We start from the raw sequence: 15,528 nt of genomic DNA on the forward strand, positions 1-15,528 counted from the left end.
GGAATGAAATACTTACAAGATAATTCAAAAAATATTTTCTTTATGCAAGGCTAATTATTGTATGGTATTGAAGAATAATTATTAAAGATCCAAAATTTGTAAAAAATGTAAAAAAGTTATGGTTTTTTACGAGTATTGTAAAATTGGATAGGTAGAATAAAGTTAGTATTGTATAATTACGTTATATTTTTATCTTATTTGTATGAATTTTAATAAGATATTTAAAGTATTTTTACAATCACTATTTTATTTTTTTCATAGTAACCTGAAGCAATAAAAGATGTGATATAAAAATTGCTCTAAATGAACTGTTAAAAACATAGAAACACATGAGTAATTTGCATGATATAATTTTTCAGATATATTTTTTTCATTCCAATTTTTACATACATACTTAGATAGGTATGTACTCAAAGTACATTATAATGTACACACACACATCCTTTTTGAAATACAATCGCACTACGTGTAAGATAATTCAAATATGATTACCGTCCTTGAAATTCAATTGTAATATAAGATAATTTCCAAGGTAATAGATATGTTGTAAATAATTAATCAAAATGGAAAATACTTCATTCATATTACTTTTTTATAATGTACAATAATTATTTTTTTGTTTCAATCAGTACAGATTTGTTACTAACAAGTGAATTATGTTTTTTTTCATCTAGTTGATTTACATTATCTTGAAATAAATCATATTGATTAAAGAATTGTTACTTTTTGACATTATTTTCATTATTAATTTATATTAATTTCAATGAATGGATCATATTGAACAATATGCACAGATATCTACTGGCTAATTGCTTGCTATTATATTTAATTTTTGCTAGACAGTAAATATTTCGCTTCCGTTTCATTCTCGGCTGTCACCCGTAATTCTTTTTTGCATTATTTTATTTCTGAAAACCTATTTATTTATGTTCAAAAAATATACATTTTTTAATTACAATCAAAACTTTTTAAGAATTTTAGAGAATATACGAAAAATAAATGTTAAAATAATAAATAAATAATATATATAAATAATAAATGTTAAAATAATAAATAAAGATGACATACGGTGTGACAACAGAGTAATTGCGATATTTACCATATATACGGTTAACATATGAGCACAGTTGTAGTAGTAAAAATTATATCAAATTTTTCAATGAAAGAAAGCAATAGTCTTCAATATCTACGTGTATTCAAGCATTTATAAATAAAACTCTAGCTATGCTAATGGTTCGTTCAATATGACAGCTTGAGTATAATATTCAACTAATGTAGCGCATATTTAAACGATTGCTATGCAAAAAAGTGATTAAGTAAATATAATAAACATAATAAAAAAGAATTTATAGTCAGCTAGTGATAGGTTCACGATTGAAGAGAACTGATGAAATTATGATGAAATATAGAATTTTCAAATTGTAAACAATTTTCAACGTTACACATCTCTCGTAAGAAAAATGAATTAGCAATTTAAACCCCATTTAATTGTAAAAGGATAGAGCTCAGTAGAAAAATGGTAACAATTACTAGTTTTTCCGACTAAGCTGACTACACCGTTAATATTTATTTAGTCTTTAATAACACATTTTGACGGTGTAGGAACTTTCACGTGCCCATTGAGACTTTTGGTTGTTTTATTTTATATCATTATTTTTAATATTTTCATTCATTTTTTTATTTTTACTAAACTATAGTAATGAACATTATTAGGACACAGCCGGGATCTTTTAAACGCTTTTTTCCATTCGTTACCTTAAATTAACTACATTTCGGCACGTCAATAAATGTTTTATTTTTCTTTATTTTTTCAAATAAAATTAAAAAAGTCGTAACAAAGTAGAAGTACTTATATTATATGAATTCTTGGCTGCATCTTTTATGTTTAGTTCGTCAATGCATGACTTGAAAATTCGTTATTCAAGTAAAAAAATAACTGTAACTAACTACGTAGATGAAGAAATGGTTGCGGGCAGACCGCCTTGAACAGAGCATCGCAAACGCCACATTAAAGAAATAAATCAGCATAGGAATTATTTGCTTCATTTCAGCAATAACGAAATTTTTTCTTGAAATCAATATTTAATGACACATAATTAAGCTAAGTCAAATGTCAGTCGACCGAATGTATGCAGACAATCAATTCAATATAGTTGTAAGGAAAACAAGAAATAGAAAGAAAGAGACGACAAGTAAGAAAGAAGCTAAGACTGCTGAGATCAGAATAGAATGTGGCTTGGCCTTATTTGAAAGAGACTGTCGCTTGTTTGAATTTAGAAAGTTTGCTCTTCGACTTTTTCGGCATCGGCAGCCAAAGCTTCTCTCAAAGATTCCATACAAGTTTTGGGAATGAGTGTTCCAACAATCTTGAGACCCTCATCTGAAAAAATAAAGAGATAGTGATATAAGACAAATCGAGAAATATCAGTGGTAAAGTGAACGTTTGAAAGAGCTTACCAGTGCGTAATCTGACGACTTGCATCTTGGAGTTGTGGGAGGAGCGCGCGGAAGCGAGCACGGCTTCGACGCGACTCCAGACGCTGAGCACCGAGCCCGCCACAACGTTATAAGACCTGCGCCTGAGGCCGACCTCGCAGTCAAGACCCAGAGTGACATTCTTGCAATTACCGCGCCAGTAGGCGTGCGAGCAGGTGTCAACCGAAGCCTCGTACTGCTCCGTCCAGTGAGGCTGGGCTTCGTCCTTGGAGACACGCTTATACTTCTTTTCGAGCTCAGCGAGCGACTCCTGGCGTAACTGGAGGCCGGTGTTTGGCCGATAAAGGGCAAATAGCTGGTCGCGCTTGGAGTCACTGGACTTCTTACTGGCGGGGCCGGTGTCGACTTTAACCGCAAGCACTGCGGTCTGCTTGCCGTTGCGCACCTGGTGACTGAGGTAGAAGCCTTCGCGCGAGCCCTCGAGACCGGCCCAGCGATCGCTCGCCTCAGTCCAACTCATCCCGCGCTCCACATGCACCACATGCAGTTCTGTGGGTGCAATGCCTGTGGCATGTTTGCGCAGGAAACGGGTCAACCGCACGCGCCGTACCACCTCGCCCGAGGCACCTAGATCGAGGATGCCCATGTCGAAGCGACCTGCCCGCTTGGCCTGACTCACGATTGCTGCCAGAGTATCTGTAAAGTACTGGAACAGCCGATTCTGCAACTCCACCGGCATGCCCAAGATGCGATTTAAAAACTTGGACATGTTGTTATAGTCCTTGTCAAGCGACAGCACGCCTGGCATGTTTTCGCTGTTGCAGATCAGGCCAACCCCTACCAACGCATCCGCGACGTCCTTGAAGAAGTCACCTCGATAGTCGCGCGGTGGCGGCACTAGCGGCGATTCGTACCTAAATTACCGTGATGGTAAGGTATCAGGATCGCTCATGATACGTCAAAAATGTGTCGATAATCTGATTCACTCACCCCATAATCGTCTTCATCGTAGCCTCGAGCGCGGCTCTGCCATACTTATTATCGATATTGAACTGCGAAAGGTCTCGCGTCTCGGTGGCGCGGCGATCGCCGTGCGTTAGCGCTCCGAGACTTTCGAGCCTCTTGGCCACGGTCGAGGCAAACCTACGCTCTCCAGCCAGGTCCGAAATGAGGAATATGTATTCGGGCGCATTCACCTGATTCGAGCGGTGCGTGCGACCGAACTGCTGAATCGCCCGGTCCGCGCTCCAGGGCAGCTCCAGTGTTATGTGCACCCGTCGCATCTGGTTGCGAGCTCGCCGATCGCTCTGTAACGATATGCCACTGCTCGCCGCCTCTGAGATTATCGCCACCGTTTTTTCGCCATCCATAAACCTGTGAATTGCAATGCCTATGTCAATGCGTGCCCCAATAGCTTACAGCTTGACTGCACTCACCTCTGCTTCTCCGTGAGATTCAGGGTCTCGAGAGGCACGTCGGTTTCCGATCTCGACTCATATTGAATGGCTCCGTCTTCGGTCTGTACAACTCGACCTTTGCGCCCGGTCATTTCCGCCACGTTTTCCGGGCCACCAAGCTCGTCGATCAGCTGATCGAGCGTGTTCGGTGGCAACTTCTCTCCGAGCTCCTCGATTTTTGCCAGCAACTCATCCTTCATACTGCAGGCGCGTTCGATAGCCACCCTCGAGGGCGCCTGATTCAAGGCTCTGCCGGCCATTGACCCCAACTGTCCACTAGTAGCGGCGACTCCATTACGCTGCTGCTGGCTTTGCTGTTGCTGCTGTTGCTGCTGATTATTAGTCGACGTCTTGCTCGCCAGCATCGACTGTATCTTATCTTGCGTACTGAGTTTCTTCTTGGCTGGTTTCTTCTGCTTCTTTGCACCCTTCTTTTTCCGCCTGTCCCACGGATCTGTACTCGGAGCAATACGAACAATAGATTAGCTGAGTTAAGCGTCACGTGATAATGCGCCGTTTTTTCAGCTGTATTTGAGAAACTGCATGCCACTTACCCACGTCCGAGTCACTGTCGCTGTCGAAAGGATTGTAGTCGGAGCTCGGATTACTTAACTCCTCATCGGATCGTATGTCATCCTCGCTTTCGGAGGCGCTCATTTTGAATTCGGAGCCGGAACTGTGACCGCCGTTCTTTTCCTCGTCGGAATTCTCTTCTTCAGAAGACCAGTGGCGCAGCTTTTTAGCTCTTTGAGCTGCCTGCCGAACGGGCTTGCGCTTGTTATTTGCTGAACTGCCGGCCACATCATCTGCTTCTTGCACTTCCACGGGAAGTGCCTGTGGTAAATCAAGTCCGAGTACTCGGCTTATACGATTTCTATCGGGTGCTGGGAAATGTTTCTCTACCAACGACTGCAGCACTCCCCTAGGCACACCCACGCACAAATTTCGATTTAGTTGTTTAATCAAGCTTACTTTGGTGAAAATTAAAAATTGATGCTTACTTAGCAGTTGACACGAAATCGCTGAGCTCGCCGTCTTCGCGCTCCAGTTGTTCGAGTGTTCTTGCTTCGCCGGTGGACTGAAGACCAATCACCACGCATTTTCCACATTTGACTGCCTCGCGAGCTATTTTGACTGCGTGCTTTACCTTTGCAGCAATACAGAGATACTTAAAGAAACGTTGGTGTGACGACCAAAACTGCCCCCACATGGTTTTTTTCATGCGATTTTCGGCGTCTATAAGTTCAGCAGCTTCGTGGAATCTCTGCATTGCTTCGACCCACTGTGAAGGAAAATATTCGAAGATAAGACCGAATTGATTAGAGTTTAAATTCAAAATCTATTATATAACTCTTACCAGCCTGACTGAATGATCGTATACTTTCATAAAATCATCAGAGAGGGGCACTTCTTCAATTTTGAAAGCAACTCCGTGGAAGCTCAATTGCCTAGCAATATACATTCCTCGAAGTTTCATGTCCATGGCGACTATCTCCATAGCTCCTACACCGCGTTTTTCAACGGCAGATATAAAATCGTTGAACTCAGGAAAAGGTGTGCCTTCGCCCCACATGCCAAGACGCACCATATATGCCATATTTCGTGGCTCTGAAGCTCCCGTTGCACTCGCGTAAACGACACGCGCCTTTGGTAGTTTATTTTGTAATTCTAATACTGTTAGACCTAAAATAATTTCATAAGAATAATATTTACAACATACTCAACTATCACAGGCATTTGTACAATACCTGTTTTAGTTGGTTTTGAACTCCCAGTAGGACAAAGATTTTTTGCTCTATGACACTCGTCATAAATAATGAGCCCATCAAAATCTTCACCACACCATTGTAAAAGCTGCTTCAAACGACTTTTGTACTTTCCACCACTTTGAGACGATTCGCCAATCAAGGCCGAATATGTGCTAAATATGACACCTTTTTTTACATTGCCATTAACAGCTGATGATATTTTTGCATATTTGAACTTATTGAGAGGATGAACCTAAAAAATCGACAAAACAGTCATTATATCAGTTAAAATTTTCTTTTGTTGCATTACTAAAACGTTTTTAAATTTGACTTTCGACGAACACCTCTATTTTAGTTGCTCCAATATCCTTAAGATCACGTTCAGCATCGTATTTCAAATCATTGGAAACAGAAACCCAAATAGCTCGTTTTCGACCTTTCAAATAATTTTCAAAAATAATTCCTGCTATTGTACGACCTTTCCCTACACCAGCACCATCGCCGACCAAAAAACCAGCTCGAGATCCATCAGGCAAGAGGTGCTCATGTTGTTGTGATGCATAAGTGATGGATTCTAGTTGCAAAGCTGACAGAGCACCAGACTTTATAGTTTCATCAGGAATTGAAAGCTTGTACCAAACATCTGTAGGTTCAACACTAGACAAAGAGGCAGTTTCAACAACTGGATCTGGATGTTTACGTCCAAGTTTCACTTAAATTAATAAATCCATATCTTTTAATCAAATTAACATTCATTGGCTAACCATCATTTCATAAAATGTGAATAAAAAAGTAGTTACTTACATTTAGTTGGCATGTAGTCTGCATAAGTTTCAGCCACCCCCATTTCTTCGTCTTCTACATCTTCTTCTTCTGGGATGGTTGGTTGCATATTCATTTTGTTGGGGTCAGAATTCATCCACATGTTAGATAATCCTTTATCTAAAATTTTTAATTATGATAAAATATTTCTTAAATAATCATTTTGTACTTAGTACTCGCAGAAATGAGATGATGAATAACAATTCTCATACTTGCAAGCCCTGCCATCCAATTGGGATTCATGCCAGCTTGATTCAGGAATTGCATAAAAGGGTTCATGTTCATGTTCATTCCAGCCATTCCCATAAAGTTTCCCATAAGACTATTCATGTCTACATCTATACAAAAATAATATATATATGAAAAAAAATACTTTTTAACAAATACATTCAGAAATGTCATAACTGACTCTGTAAAAAATTTGCTGTGTTGAAGCTTGGTAAAGGTGGAAAGTTGAAATTTCCAGGTGAAGCTCCTAGTGAATTACCCATAGAATTCATATGGTTCATTTGATTTCCAGGCATAAAGTAAGCTGGCATACCTTGAGTATTACCAGCCAATGCCATCATGTTTTGACCAGTAGAAACATTTTTTCCCATTGCTCCAACAGGCATCTTTGATCCAAAAGGTTGATCAAAACCTAGAATACAAAATGCAAAAATGATTGAATTAAGATCAGAATAATAATCGTAAAATTAAAAAAAACATGAATTATGTACCTTCTTTGGTTTTGATATCTTGGTTGCCCATAGCGATGTTAGGTTTCTCATCCTTAATTATGTTCATGCCAGCTGCTGTAGCAAGATCTTTACCTCCACCTATTAGAAAAGAATATACAAGATAATAAAGATGATAGCTTCTCAAAACAAAAGCAACACGGTATAAGTTTTCATACCTGGTACTTGGATCTTATCGGGATCCTCATCGTCGTCGAAATCACTACCACTGCTATCATCGCTCATTGCTACTTTTGGCTTCTTGGATGCCTGTATAAAATACATCAACAAATTAGTAATATTGATACTCTATGGAGATGTTCATGAAACAAACAGATATGGTCGAGATGGATCGTGCATTTAGAGCCGGCATTGAAAACTCACACGGAAAAGCAGAGGCTCGTCGATGAGGTAATGAAATATTCACTTGAGAAAAATCAAGACAGTCGGCCGTCTATGAGAAACGTGCCGAAGATAAACAAAAAAAGGCGACGGCGTGGTGAATGAACAAATCAAGCAAGATATAGATGGAGGAGAAAAAATACGAATACGGTCGAAGAAGCAACCTGCAGAGCGGAACTGAGCGAACGAGCTAAGAGATGAGCGACGAGCACGAAACAGCAAGTTCGAGGGAGATGGCGTAGCACACGAGCAAGGCAAGAGGTATAGAGAGACAAGCCTGTGCGCGTGCGGGATTGTACGAGAAAAGGACAGAGATAGAGGAGAGGCGAAGCGGGCCAGAGGGGCGCAATTCGCACTCGGGAGAGGGAGAAAAAGAGAAAAAGAAGGGACGACAGAGAGAATGAGAGCGACAGGGACGGCCAGATGCGCAGGTAAAGGTAGGTAAGCGAGTCGCGCGGCCGACAAAAAACGCGAGAAAATGAAAAAATAAATACGCCGATGGAAGCAAAGGCAAGGAAGCAACAGACTGACAGCTCAACCAAGCGGCGTCCTCGGGTTGCCAAGTGGTTTTTCAAGAGCTTACCATGCTATGTCAGCGATGTCAAGTGTTGAAACTGGCCAAAATCGGCGATGAGCCGGGTAAGATCCGACCAGGAGTCGCTCCAAAGGTGTGCACCACAAAGCTGCTTAGTCTACCAGCAACACGCTAGTGTTCATGTTTGATGTTATTCTATAGTTAATTTCCACCGGACAGGAATATAAGGCACACGCGAAGACGCGCGCGCGATGTGCACCCTGCTTGGATCTCTGCACGCTGCCGAATCGCGGGCCACAATCGTTTTGCGCGATATCGCGCTCTCGCTCCTCTCTCTCTCTCTCTCTCTCTCTCCCTCTAGCGCGCGCAAGTCGCTGCGTGCATGCATACGTTTCCCCACCTTTCATCTTCTCCTCTTCGCCAACCTACGCTATCGCAAGCTCATTACACAGTCACCCGTAAAATAATTGAGAATTTCTATTTTATTGCATGTAAATTTCTAATTTAGTTTGCAATACTCTTTTAATCGAAACCAACAAGTATAATGAAATATTGATCGTAGCATTTTTCTTATTATTAAGATGTACCATTATAGTTCAGCCAAGCTATATTGTGAATCAACCTTTATTGAACGAATCCCCACCGTACTTCCAGCAAACTCGGAGCAAATACAGCGTTGCCAAACTGTCCTTATCAACTCGTTCGTTTAATGCCTGCCAACTCTAGCGGTAATTGTTTTAACTACGAAAGGATGTGTGGTGTCGAGTGAGATGCCACAGATGATTATGTTTCAAATATTAAACAATTTGAAATATAAGTGGACGTTTGTCGACTATTTAAACGAACAAGTACACGTTCAAATTGGGTAAAAATTATCAAGATACGTACTTTTATTATAAATCACATAATATTACACATAGTTTCATACGTATCTACAGATTTCGTGTTCAAAAAAAATTTTCGGATTTTTATATATAATTATAGATGGTACGTATAGTCAGTACGTATTGATGAACATCTGATAAATAACCGTTTGTAGTTTCTGTTGGTGACGCTCATGCTTGTAGTGTATCCGAGTAAATTTGGCAACATTGATACGATGCGCAGCGCCTGATCGTTATTCGTTTAAAGTATTCGCGGTAAAAAGAAAAGAAGAGTATTTGAATTTCAAGTCGAACAAGCTATTATTACAAGAATTTCCATCGCGAGATTGTTGTATTTATAAAATAACGATGAGTTTTTGGAAAAGTTACCTAAAATTATAGTCCTGTCAATTGCATTTGATGCAATAATAGCGATTACCGTAAAAAAAACTCGATTCAATCGCTAGTAGCGGTAGCTTGTAGCATGCACGCACTAAGTATATAGAAGGCAGTCAACCTACAACGAATATTGATCTGCTTTCTCCTTACGCCACCACACGGTCCTTCATGAAATTCGATTGAGTGGTTTTTCTTCAAATTATAAAATAGTACAAGTGACTTATTACTTTTACTTAACAAACTTTATTGACATTATTTTATTTTATGCACGAAAAAACTTATTAAGAAATGGTTAGGTAAAAACGTCAATTTCAAGTCATAATTGAATATTTCTAAAAATAAAGAATAACATGCAAAATCTTATATTGTTATGCATGTATAAAAAAGTTATGGCAGTCAAATAATGATAGTTGAATCAGAATCCCATTGAGTACCATTTAACCTTGCAGGTACATTCTTAACTAGTTTTTTATGAGTTGGTGGTGTATTTTCTTGCAAATTTTTGTTATCATTAACGAATAATTTTCTATGTCCTAAAAATTGTTGAGGAGAATTCACTGATAGTGTTTGAATTTGCCCATTACTATTTGATCTATTACTAAAGGGAGTGCGGCTCTGAAAATGGAGGAAAATATCTGTATATAAAATTTATAGAAATTGCAGCTATGGTTACATGACGCATTTTATACCTTTGAAAATTCAGTAGCAAGTTTTAATTCTGGACTAAATAATTTCTTTTCATCTGATAATTTATTTTCCTTTTTAGTTTCTAAATTTTTCTTATCAGACTTTACTTTATTTTCTTTGCAAGATGTTTCAATCTTTTCAATTTTTTTAACTTGATTATTTCTTATGCTGTTCATTATGGAACAGTCATCGAATTCAATTAAAATTTCTTCTTTTTCCGGTAATGATGAATTTCTCTGAGAATTATTTGAATGGCTATTACTAGGATTTTCAGGCAGTTTAGAATATGAGTCCCTCCAAACTTTAAACTTTTCCTCAGGATCAGTTGCTTTATTTACGTTTTCTACATCCCTTGGAGTATTAACACTATTTTCAAAATCAGCATTTGTACTATTAACTATAAGAAGCTTTTCGTTGCTTTCAGTATTTTCATTTTTTATTTCAATGTGTGTTTCTGATGGGGAAGTTTCTTTCTGAGACTTAGGTATGGAGTTTTCACTAGATAGATGTAGTTTAACAGTTTTTTTATCATCTGATATTAATTCAGATTTTATATTATTGTTACCAATCAATACAGAAGATCTATTTTCATTCAGATTATCTTTTAAACTGCAAGATCTCCTTAAACTAACTACAATGTCTGGAAGCGCTTGAATTTCAGGAATATTAAACAAACTTGTCGTTTCACAGTATGATAATTTGATACAAATATCTAAACTAGAATTAGATTTTCTAAGTCTATTTTCATTATTTTCATCCTGAGAATTGAACTGCTTTAAAACTTTTACTGTTGAAATAGGTGTTCTATCAAAATCACTAGCAGGTGATCTGGGATCTAAATCATTTGAATTAATTTTTAATTCGGCATGAGGCAATTTTAACTTGGGTAGACTCTCACTATCAACATCCTTTGTTAAAGAATCCAAATTATTTTGTAACTAAAAATAAACGAATAAGAGTTTATAGTGAATGCATATAGTATTGAAATATTTTTAAAATAAAAGAATAATGTTAATGTTATAAGATATTTAATTGTAAGTAACATTTTCTTACTAAAATAGGAGTTCTTGGATATGCTACATTGGGCGATCTTGGGTCAAGACAACATTTTTCAGTAGTATATACAGAATCTATATCAGTTTCTAAGTAAGGCTTTCTTGTCTTTTCAGTTTGTAAGTACTCTGGTATAGCATTTATTCTTTTTCTTGATTCTAATAGATAATTCTTCTGAAATTACAAATAAATTATTAAGTAAAATTTAATACTCATCAATTATAGTTATATGTAGGCAAATTTTGATTAACTTTGATAGGAGTTTGCATTATTTCTTCATTATCTAAAGGTTTTTCTGATGTTTGACCATTTTGAAGTACTTGGTTAGAGGTAATGTTTGGTTCTTGAAGCGAATTAGTATGCTCATTCACTTTGTTATCATTAACAACATTGTTGCTGAATAATTTACTGGAATAATTACCCATAATCTGTTAATCAGAAAAAAAAGCAAATAATCAATTCAATGCTCAGATCTAACAGAATATTATATATTATAAATTCAGAGTACATTTTGAAATATCAGAAAAACACACTAATTGTACAAAGTCTAAGTTATTGTATGTTCATATTTATAACAACATTGAATATTCAGATAAGTCACAATACCTTTTCAGTAGAAAATGTCTCGTAGATATTTACTTACTAGTATACTAGGTACTAATGCCAATCGCAGTTTGCGTAAACACTATCTAATATTCACTTTGCCAAGTTTAATTATTACATTATTCGATAATATTTTTGATAAAACTGTTTCGTTTATCAAATCAAATTGTCACAACGTCAAAAAAATAAGCACAAGTAAAATCTTTCAATTTGAAAAACTATCAGACGACATAATGTTTTGAAAAAGCCGTTAACTATAGTGTATCGTTATTGCTCCTCGTTTTCACAATTCCTCTGTTTGAAATTTAAATCTTGTGTTTCACAATTCTATATTCCAGATTCCAAGTAACATCCATAAACAGCTGTGTAAACACTACTCAACATTGATTCGCTATCCGATGATTGAGCATCGATAGCATTAAATTGATTTTTTTCTGGTATGTTGCGGAAATATGATTTGTCAAAATAAGCGTTTAACCTAATTTCGTATGATATTGTCGATGCTCAATTGTTGAAATTAATTTAGAGTTTAAACTTCGCGGATCACGCCTGGCAGTGAATACAATTACACACATTGACCAAATCAGAATAGCCAAATATGTATGTATATATATATGTATGTACATACATACATATGCATTCATATATAGGTCTATTCCATATTCCAGATTCCAAATTGTTACGTAACCAACCAAATACACAAACGAAATTGATACTATTGAGAATAAGATGAGAAGGCCTTATATCTTTGCTGAGGAAATATTCCTGTAATATTCTTGTTCCGTGTAATTTTGCACCTCCCGGAAAATTCGTATAGTTTATCACCTACCTCTGTGTACATACTATATGGTTTAAGAAGTTGAAGAGGTTAGACTATGAATATAATTACAGTCTATAGTCTATACTTTATTTACTAAGTCTCCATTTCTCATGTAAACAATCTAAAACTCCACGCTATCTGAAAACGTGTGAAAGGGAAATATAAACACCGATTTCTCAAAAATAAATAATAATTATAATTTAATATGGTTAAAAAATCAGAACCTGATTCAAGTAGTTCTGAAGATGAAATATGTATGGAAGCTATAAAAGAAGCGGCTGATCAAGATCTGTTGACAAATTTATTATTACAGTCTGAAGGTACATAAAAACTAATCAGAATTAATGCTCATACAGTTTGTCATCTATTTCTTTTAATTATTAATTCTAATTATGAGTACATTATATGTTACTTCTATAGGTAAAAAGAATAATATTGTGAATCCGGTACATACACCAAATGAGGTTGATGTAAATAACGATCAGTTTTCAACTTATGGACTTACACAATCATGTCGCGATTTCATAGCCAAAAAATTAGTTGAGAAGCTGAACGTGTAAGAATTGTGATAATTATTTATAATTTTCTTTTTTAACTATTAATAACTTTTACTGGTTTACCAAACTAAAACAGATATCTACCTGTATTCATTTCACTTTCAAATTAATCTTATATATGTAATAAAATTATTATATGTTCCAGAGATATTGTTTTAAAGGATGCAATCAAGTTAAATAACATTAAGGAGAATATTTCACGAAAACCATCAGGAATAAAACTTTTTAATTGTTCTAATACAATATTAACAGAAATATTTGATGACGATAAACAAAACAAAATAGACAGAAAAAATGTATCAAAGGCATTTGATGAAAAAACAAATTTATCAAGATGTAAAGAAGTTGCTATAGATTCACAAGCTATACTATCTCAAGATGATCTAAAATTTTGGGTCAATAGAAAACATAGCCAAGAGTTCAAATATAAAAAATTGAAAAGTGGAACATTGTTGCAAATTGAGTAACTAATTTACGGCCAGAATTAAAGATAATACATGACTGTGATATATTTTGTACAATCATTAATTAAATCTCAAATAAAGTAAAGACAACATTTCTATAATTTAATTTTTCAATGGAATTTATCAAAGATATTTATAAAATGATCTTTTTCATCAAAATTATTGTTGTCCGTTGAACTATATAAAGTTTATTAATTTCATTTCAACATCTACGGTTTACTATAAACAAAATATTTAAAGCCTACATTGTACCATAAGGTACAGAATACTATCAAAATATTTTACTTATCATTTCTATAAATTTAATTTTTTAATTTTATCTGGATTATCATACTAACTATTGATATGTGATAAAAATCCTCATGTGACCTTTATTTATGACTATAAATTTCTTTTATAAAATGAAAAGTCCGTTAATTTTCATGCTTTTTTAATAAATATATTAAATAACAAGAATCATTTATAGGAGAGCATGGTTCCCATCTCTTTCAAATGCACATAAACAACATTCTAACGAAAATGCCTTGCTAAATTCGATGACGATAATACTAATTCTATGCAATTTGAGTTTACATGAATTTAAATATTTTGTTTATTTAACATAATGCTTTTTTAATTGAACAGGAAAGTTAAAATTGTATTTATAAGAAAAGAAGATAATATTGAACATGTAAACTTTTTGCAAGAAATCTGATTGGAAAATAATTGACCTAAAGTATTCTACCAAAATATTTCTGCAAACTAAATAAATATTTGAAATTGAATTATATACTAGATTATGTGAGTATTATTTAAAAGATGATCTAAGGTACGACTATGCTGTGTAAAATATTATATACCAATTAATTGTTTGTCAAATTTTCTGTAGAAAGATATAATGTTAAATAATATTTGATTGCTTAAAAAAATAGTATTTTATCTTTCCTGTTCAATAGAAACGCATTATATTAAATAAACAAAATTTTTAAGTTGTTGAATCAAATCTTGTAGAATTATTATTTATGCGAAACGAACTCGCCCTTATAATTGTTCACATCTTTCGCTATGAATTATTAAAAATGATTTCAAGAAATCTATACATTATTAAAATATCGTGTGCATTGCATATGTGTTGAAATATTCCAATCGCATCATTTAAAGTTAGTGTAAATTATCACGTACTCCTACTTACTTTCCTTGAATATATAATTTTCTATCTATACAAAAAAATGAAGCGAATTAAAGAGAAATTATTTGATATTAGTTTAAATTAGCAATGATCGGAATGGTGTATGAAACACTATCATATTTATGCAATTGCCATCAATATTTTTGCATACTAATTATACCGATTATAGTTTTCATAGTAAATTCAATCGGTTTCTATTGTAATTGACATGTTTACTAATTTTAAATAACTGACTGGAATGCTCTTTATATTATATATGTTTTTAAATTTGTTTTTATTTATTTAAATCCACACTATAGAATACAAGTTTTGTAACGATCTACAAGATGATGGAGGATTATACACAATCAACTTATATCTATAACTTTAATACTATAACTTTAATACTTTAATAATAATAATAATAATAATAATAATAATAATAATAATAATAATAATGATAACAATAGACAGAGCTTGGATATTCGTTGCTACAGTTAAGTATAATAATTACCAAAAATCAACCAGTATTGTCGAAAACGCGTAAGTTCGCTTAATAATAATGAATTACTCGCAATTCATCGAAGTCTTTTAAATAGAATACGCAAGTAGAAAACTCAACAGTATATATGAAAGTAAAGCTGTATAACAGCCCAAGCATTAGTAGAATATTTAAGTATAACACGAAGTCGAGTAAACACATTGCAATATATAATAATGTTGTTTCATGATCGTTGCATCGCAAATAATGCGACAGCTCTGTTTATTGATAACTTGTACTGTCTGGATATAGGCGAGGCATAAATCAATGACAACGAT

At 34.9% G+C, this 15,528-nt stretch overlaps 3 protein-coding genes across 8 annotated transcripts; 1 reads left to right on the forward strand and 2 right to left on the reverse strand.

Annotated features, from left to right (window-relative positions):
- Positions 1 to 197: 197 nt before the first annotated feature.
- Positions 198 to 8,402, reverse strand: LOC131664234 (protein strawberry notch). Of its 4 annotated transcripts, XM_058935203.1 has the most exons (16): positions 8,165 to 8,402; positions 7,359 to 7,449; positions 7,183 to 7,281; positions 7,005 to 7,103; positions 6,873 to 6,938; positions 6,676 to 6,801; positions 6,446 to 6,583; positions 5,986 to 6,353; positions 5,642 to 5,894; positions 5,251 to 5,576; positions 4,895 to 5,175; positions 4,448 to 4,815; positions 3,873 to 4,347; positions 3,427 to 3,810; positions 2,458 to 3,350; positions 198 to 2,380 (listed from the first exon to the last, which is right to left on the reverse strand). In XM_058935203.1, exons 1-16 carry the CDS (start codon positions 8,165 to 8,167, stop codon positions 2,274 to 2,276), a joined length of 4,077 nt encoding a protein of 1,358 aa, XP_058791186.1. In that variant the 5' UTR covers positions 8,168 to 8,402; the 3' UTR covers positions 198 to 2,273. The 4 variants fall into 4 exon arrangements, with proteins under 4 accessions (XP_058791186.1, XP_058791160.1, XP_058791168.1 ...); XM_058935177.1 differs by having other exon boundaries at positions 6,873 to 7,103; XM_058935185.1 differs by lacking the exon at positions 8,165 to 8,402 and adding an exon at positions 7,746 to 7,824 and having other exon boundaries at positions 6,873 to 7,103.
- Positions 8,403 to 9,610: 1,208 nt separating this feature from the next.
- LOC131664324 (uncharacterized) lies at positions 9,611 to 11,991 on the reverse strand. 2 transcript variants are annotated; one of them, XM_058935326.1, is made up of 5 exons: positions 11,762 to 11,991; positions 11,370 to 11,546; positions 11,119 to 11,292; positions 10,068 to 11,003; positions 9,611 to 9,993 (listed from the first exon to the last, which is right to left on the reverse strand). In XM_058935326.1, the coding sequence occupies exons 2-5, from the start codon at positions 11,541 to 11,543 to the stop codon at positions 9,775 to 9,777; spliced, it is 1,503 nt and encodes a 500-aa protein (XP_058791309.1). In that variant the 5' UTR covers positions 11,544 to 11,546; positions 11,762 to 11,991; the 3' UTR covers positions 9,611 to 9,774. The 2 variants fall into 2 exon arrangements, with proteins under 2 accessions (XP_058791309.1, XP_058791299.1); XM_058935316.1 differs by having other exon boundaries at positions 11,725 to 11,990.
- Positions 11,992 to 12,074: 83 nt separating this feature from the next.
- On the forward strand, positions 12,075 to 13,642 carry LOC131664333 (uncharacterized). Of its 2 annotated transcripts, XM_058935339.1 has the most exons (5): positions 12,075 to 12,158; positions 12,248 to 12,321; positions 12,390 to 12,861; positions 12,962 to 13,097; positions 13,244 to 13,642. In XM_058935339.1, exons 3-5 carry the CDS (start codon positions 12,747 to 12,749, stop codon positions 13,563 to 13,565), a joined length of 573 nt encoding a protein of 190 aa, XP_058791322.1. In that variant the 5' UTR covers positions 12,075 to 12,158; positions 12,248 to 12,321; positions 12,390 to 12,746; the 3' UTR covers positions 13,566 to 13,642. The 2 variants fall into 2 exon arrangements, with proteins under 2 accessions (XP_058791322.1, XP_058791331.1); XM_058935348.1 differs by lacking the exons at positions 12,075 to 12,158; positions 12,248 to 12,321 and having other exon boundaries at positions 12,408 to 12,588; positions 12,763 to 12,861.
- The last annotated feature ends 1,886 nt before the right edge of the window (positions 13,643 to 15,528 follow it).

The sequence above is a fragment of the Phymastichus coffea genome, unplaced genomic scaffold, assembly GCF_024137745.1.
Source record: "Phymastichus coffea isolate CEN01 unplaced genomic scaffold, Cenicafe_Pcof_1.1 PCOF00003, whole genome shotgun sequence".
In the NCBI taxonomy this organism is placed as follows: Eukaryota; Metazoa; Arthropoda; class Insecta; order Hymenoptera; family Eulophidae; genus Phymastichus; species Phymastichus coffea.

Coding starts and splice junctions, on each gene's coding strand:
- LOC131664234 (XM_058935177.1), bottom strand. Junction 3,351..3,426: donor ACGATGAAGACGATTATGGG/GTGAGTGAATCA, acceptor ACGGTAATTTAG/GTACGAATCGCCGCTAGTGC. Junction 2,381..2,457: donor AGTCGTCAGATTACGCACTG/GTAAGCTCTTTC, acceptor TTATTTTTTCAG/ATGAGGGTCTCAAGATTGTT.
- LOC131664324 (XM_058935326.1), bottom strand. CDS start 11,543: ATGGGTAATTATTCCAGTAAATTATTCAGCAACAATGTTGTTAATGAT. Junction 11,293..11,369: donor TAATGCAAACTCCTATCAAA/GTTAATCAAAAT, acceptor TTGTAATTTCAG/AAGAATTATCTATTAGAATC. Junction 11,004..11,118: donor ATCCAAGAACTCCTATTTTA/GTAAGAAAATGT, acceptor GTTTATTTTTAG/TTACAAAATAATTTGGATTC.
- LOC131664333 (XM_058935339.1), top strand. CDS start 12,747: ATGGTTAAAAAATCAGAACCTGATTCAAGTAGTTCTGAAGATGAAATA. Junction 12,862..12,961: donor TTTATTATTACAGTCTGAAG/GTACATAAAAAC, acceptor TTACTTCTATAG/GTAAAAAGAATAATATTGTG. Junction 13,098..13,243: donor TTAGTTGAGAAGCTGAACGT/GTAAGAATTGTG, acceptor TATATGTTCCAG/AGATATTGTTTTAAAGGATG.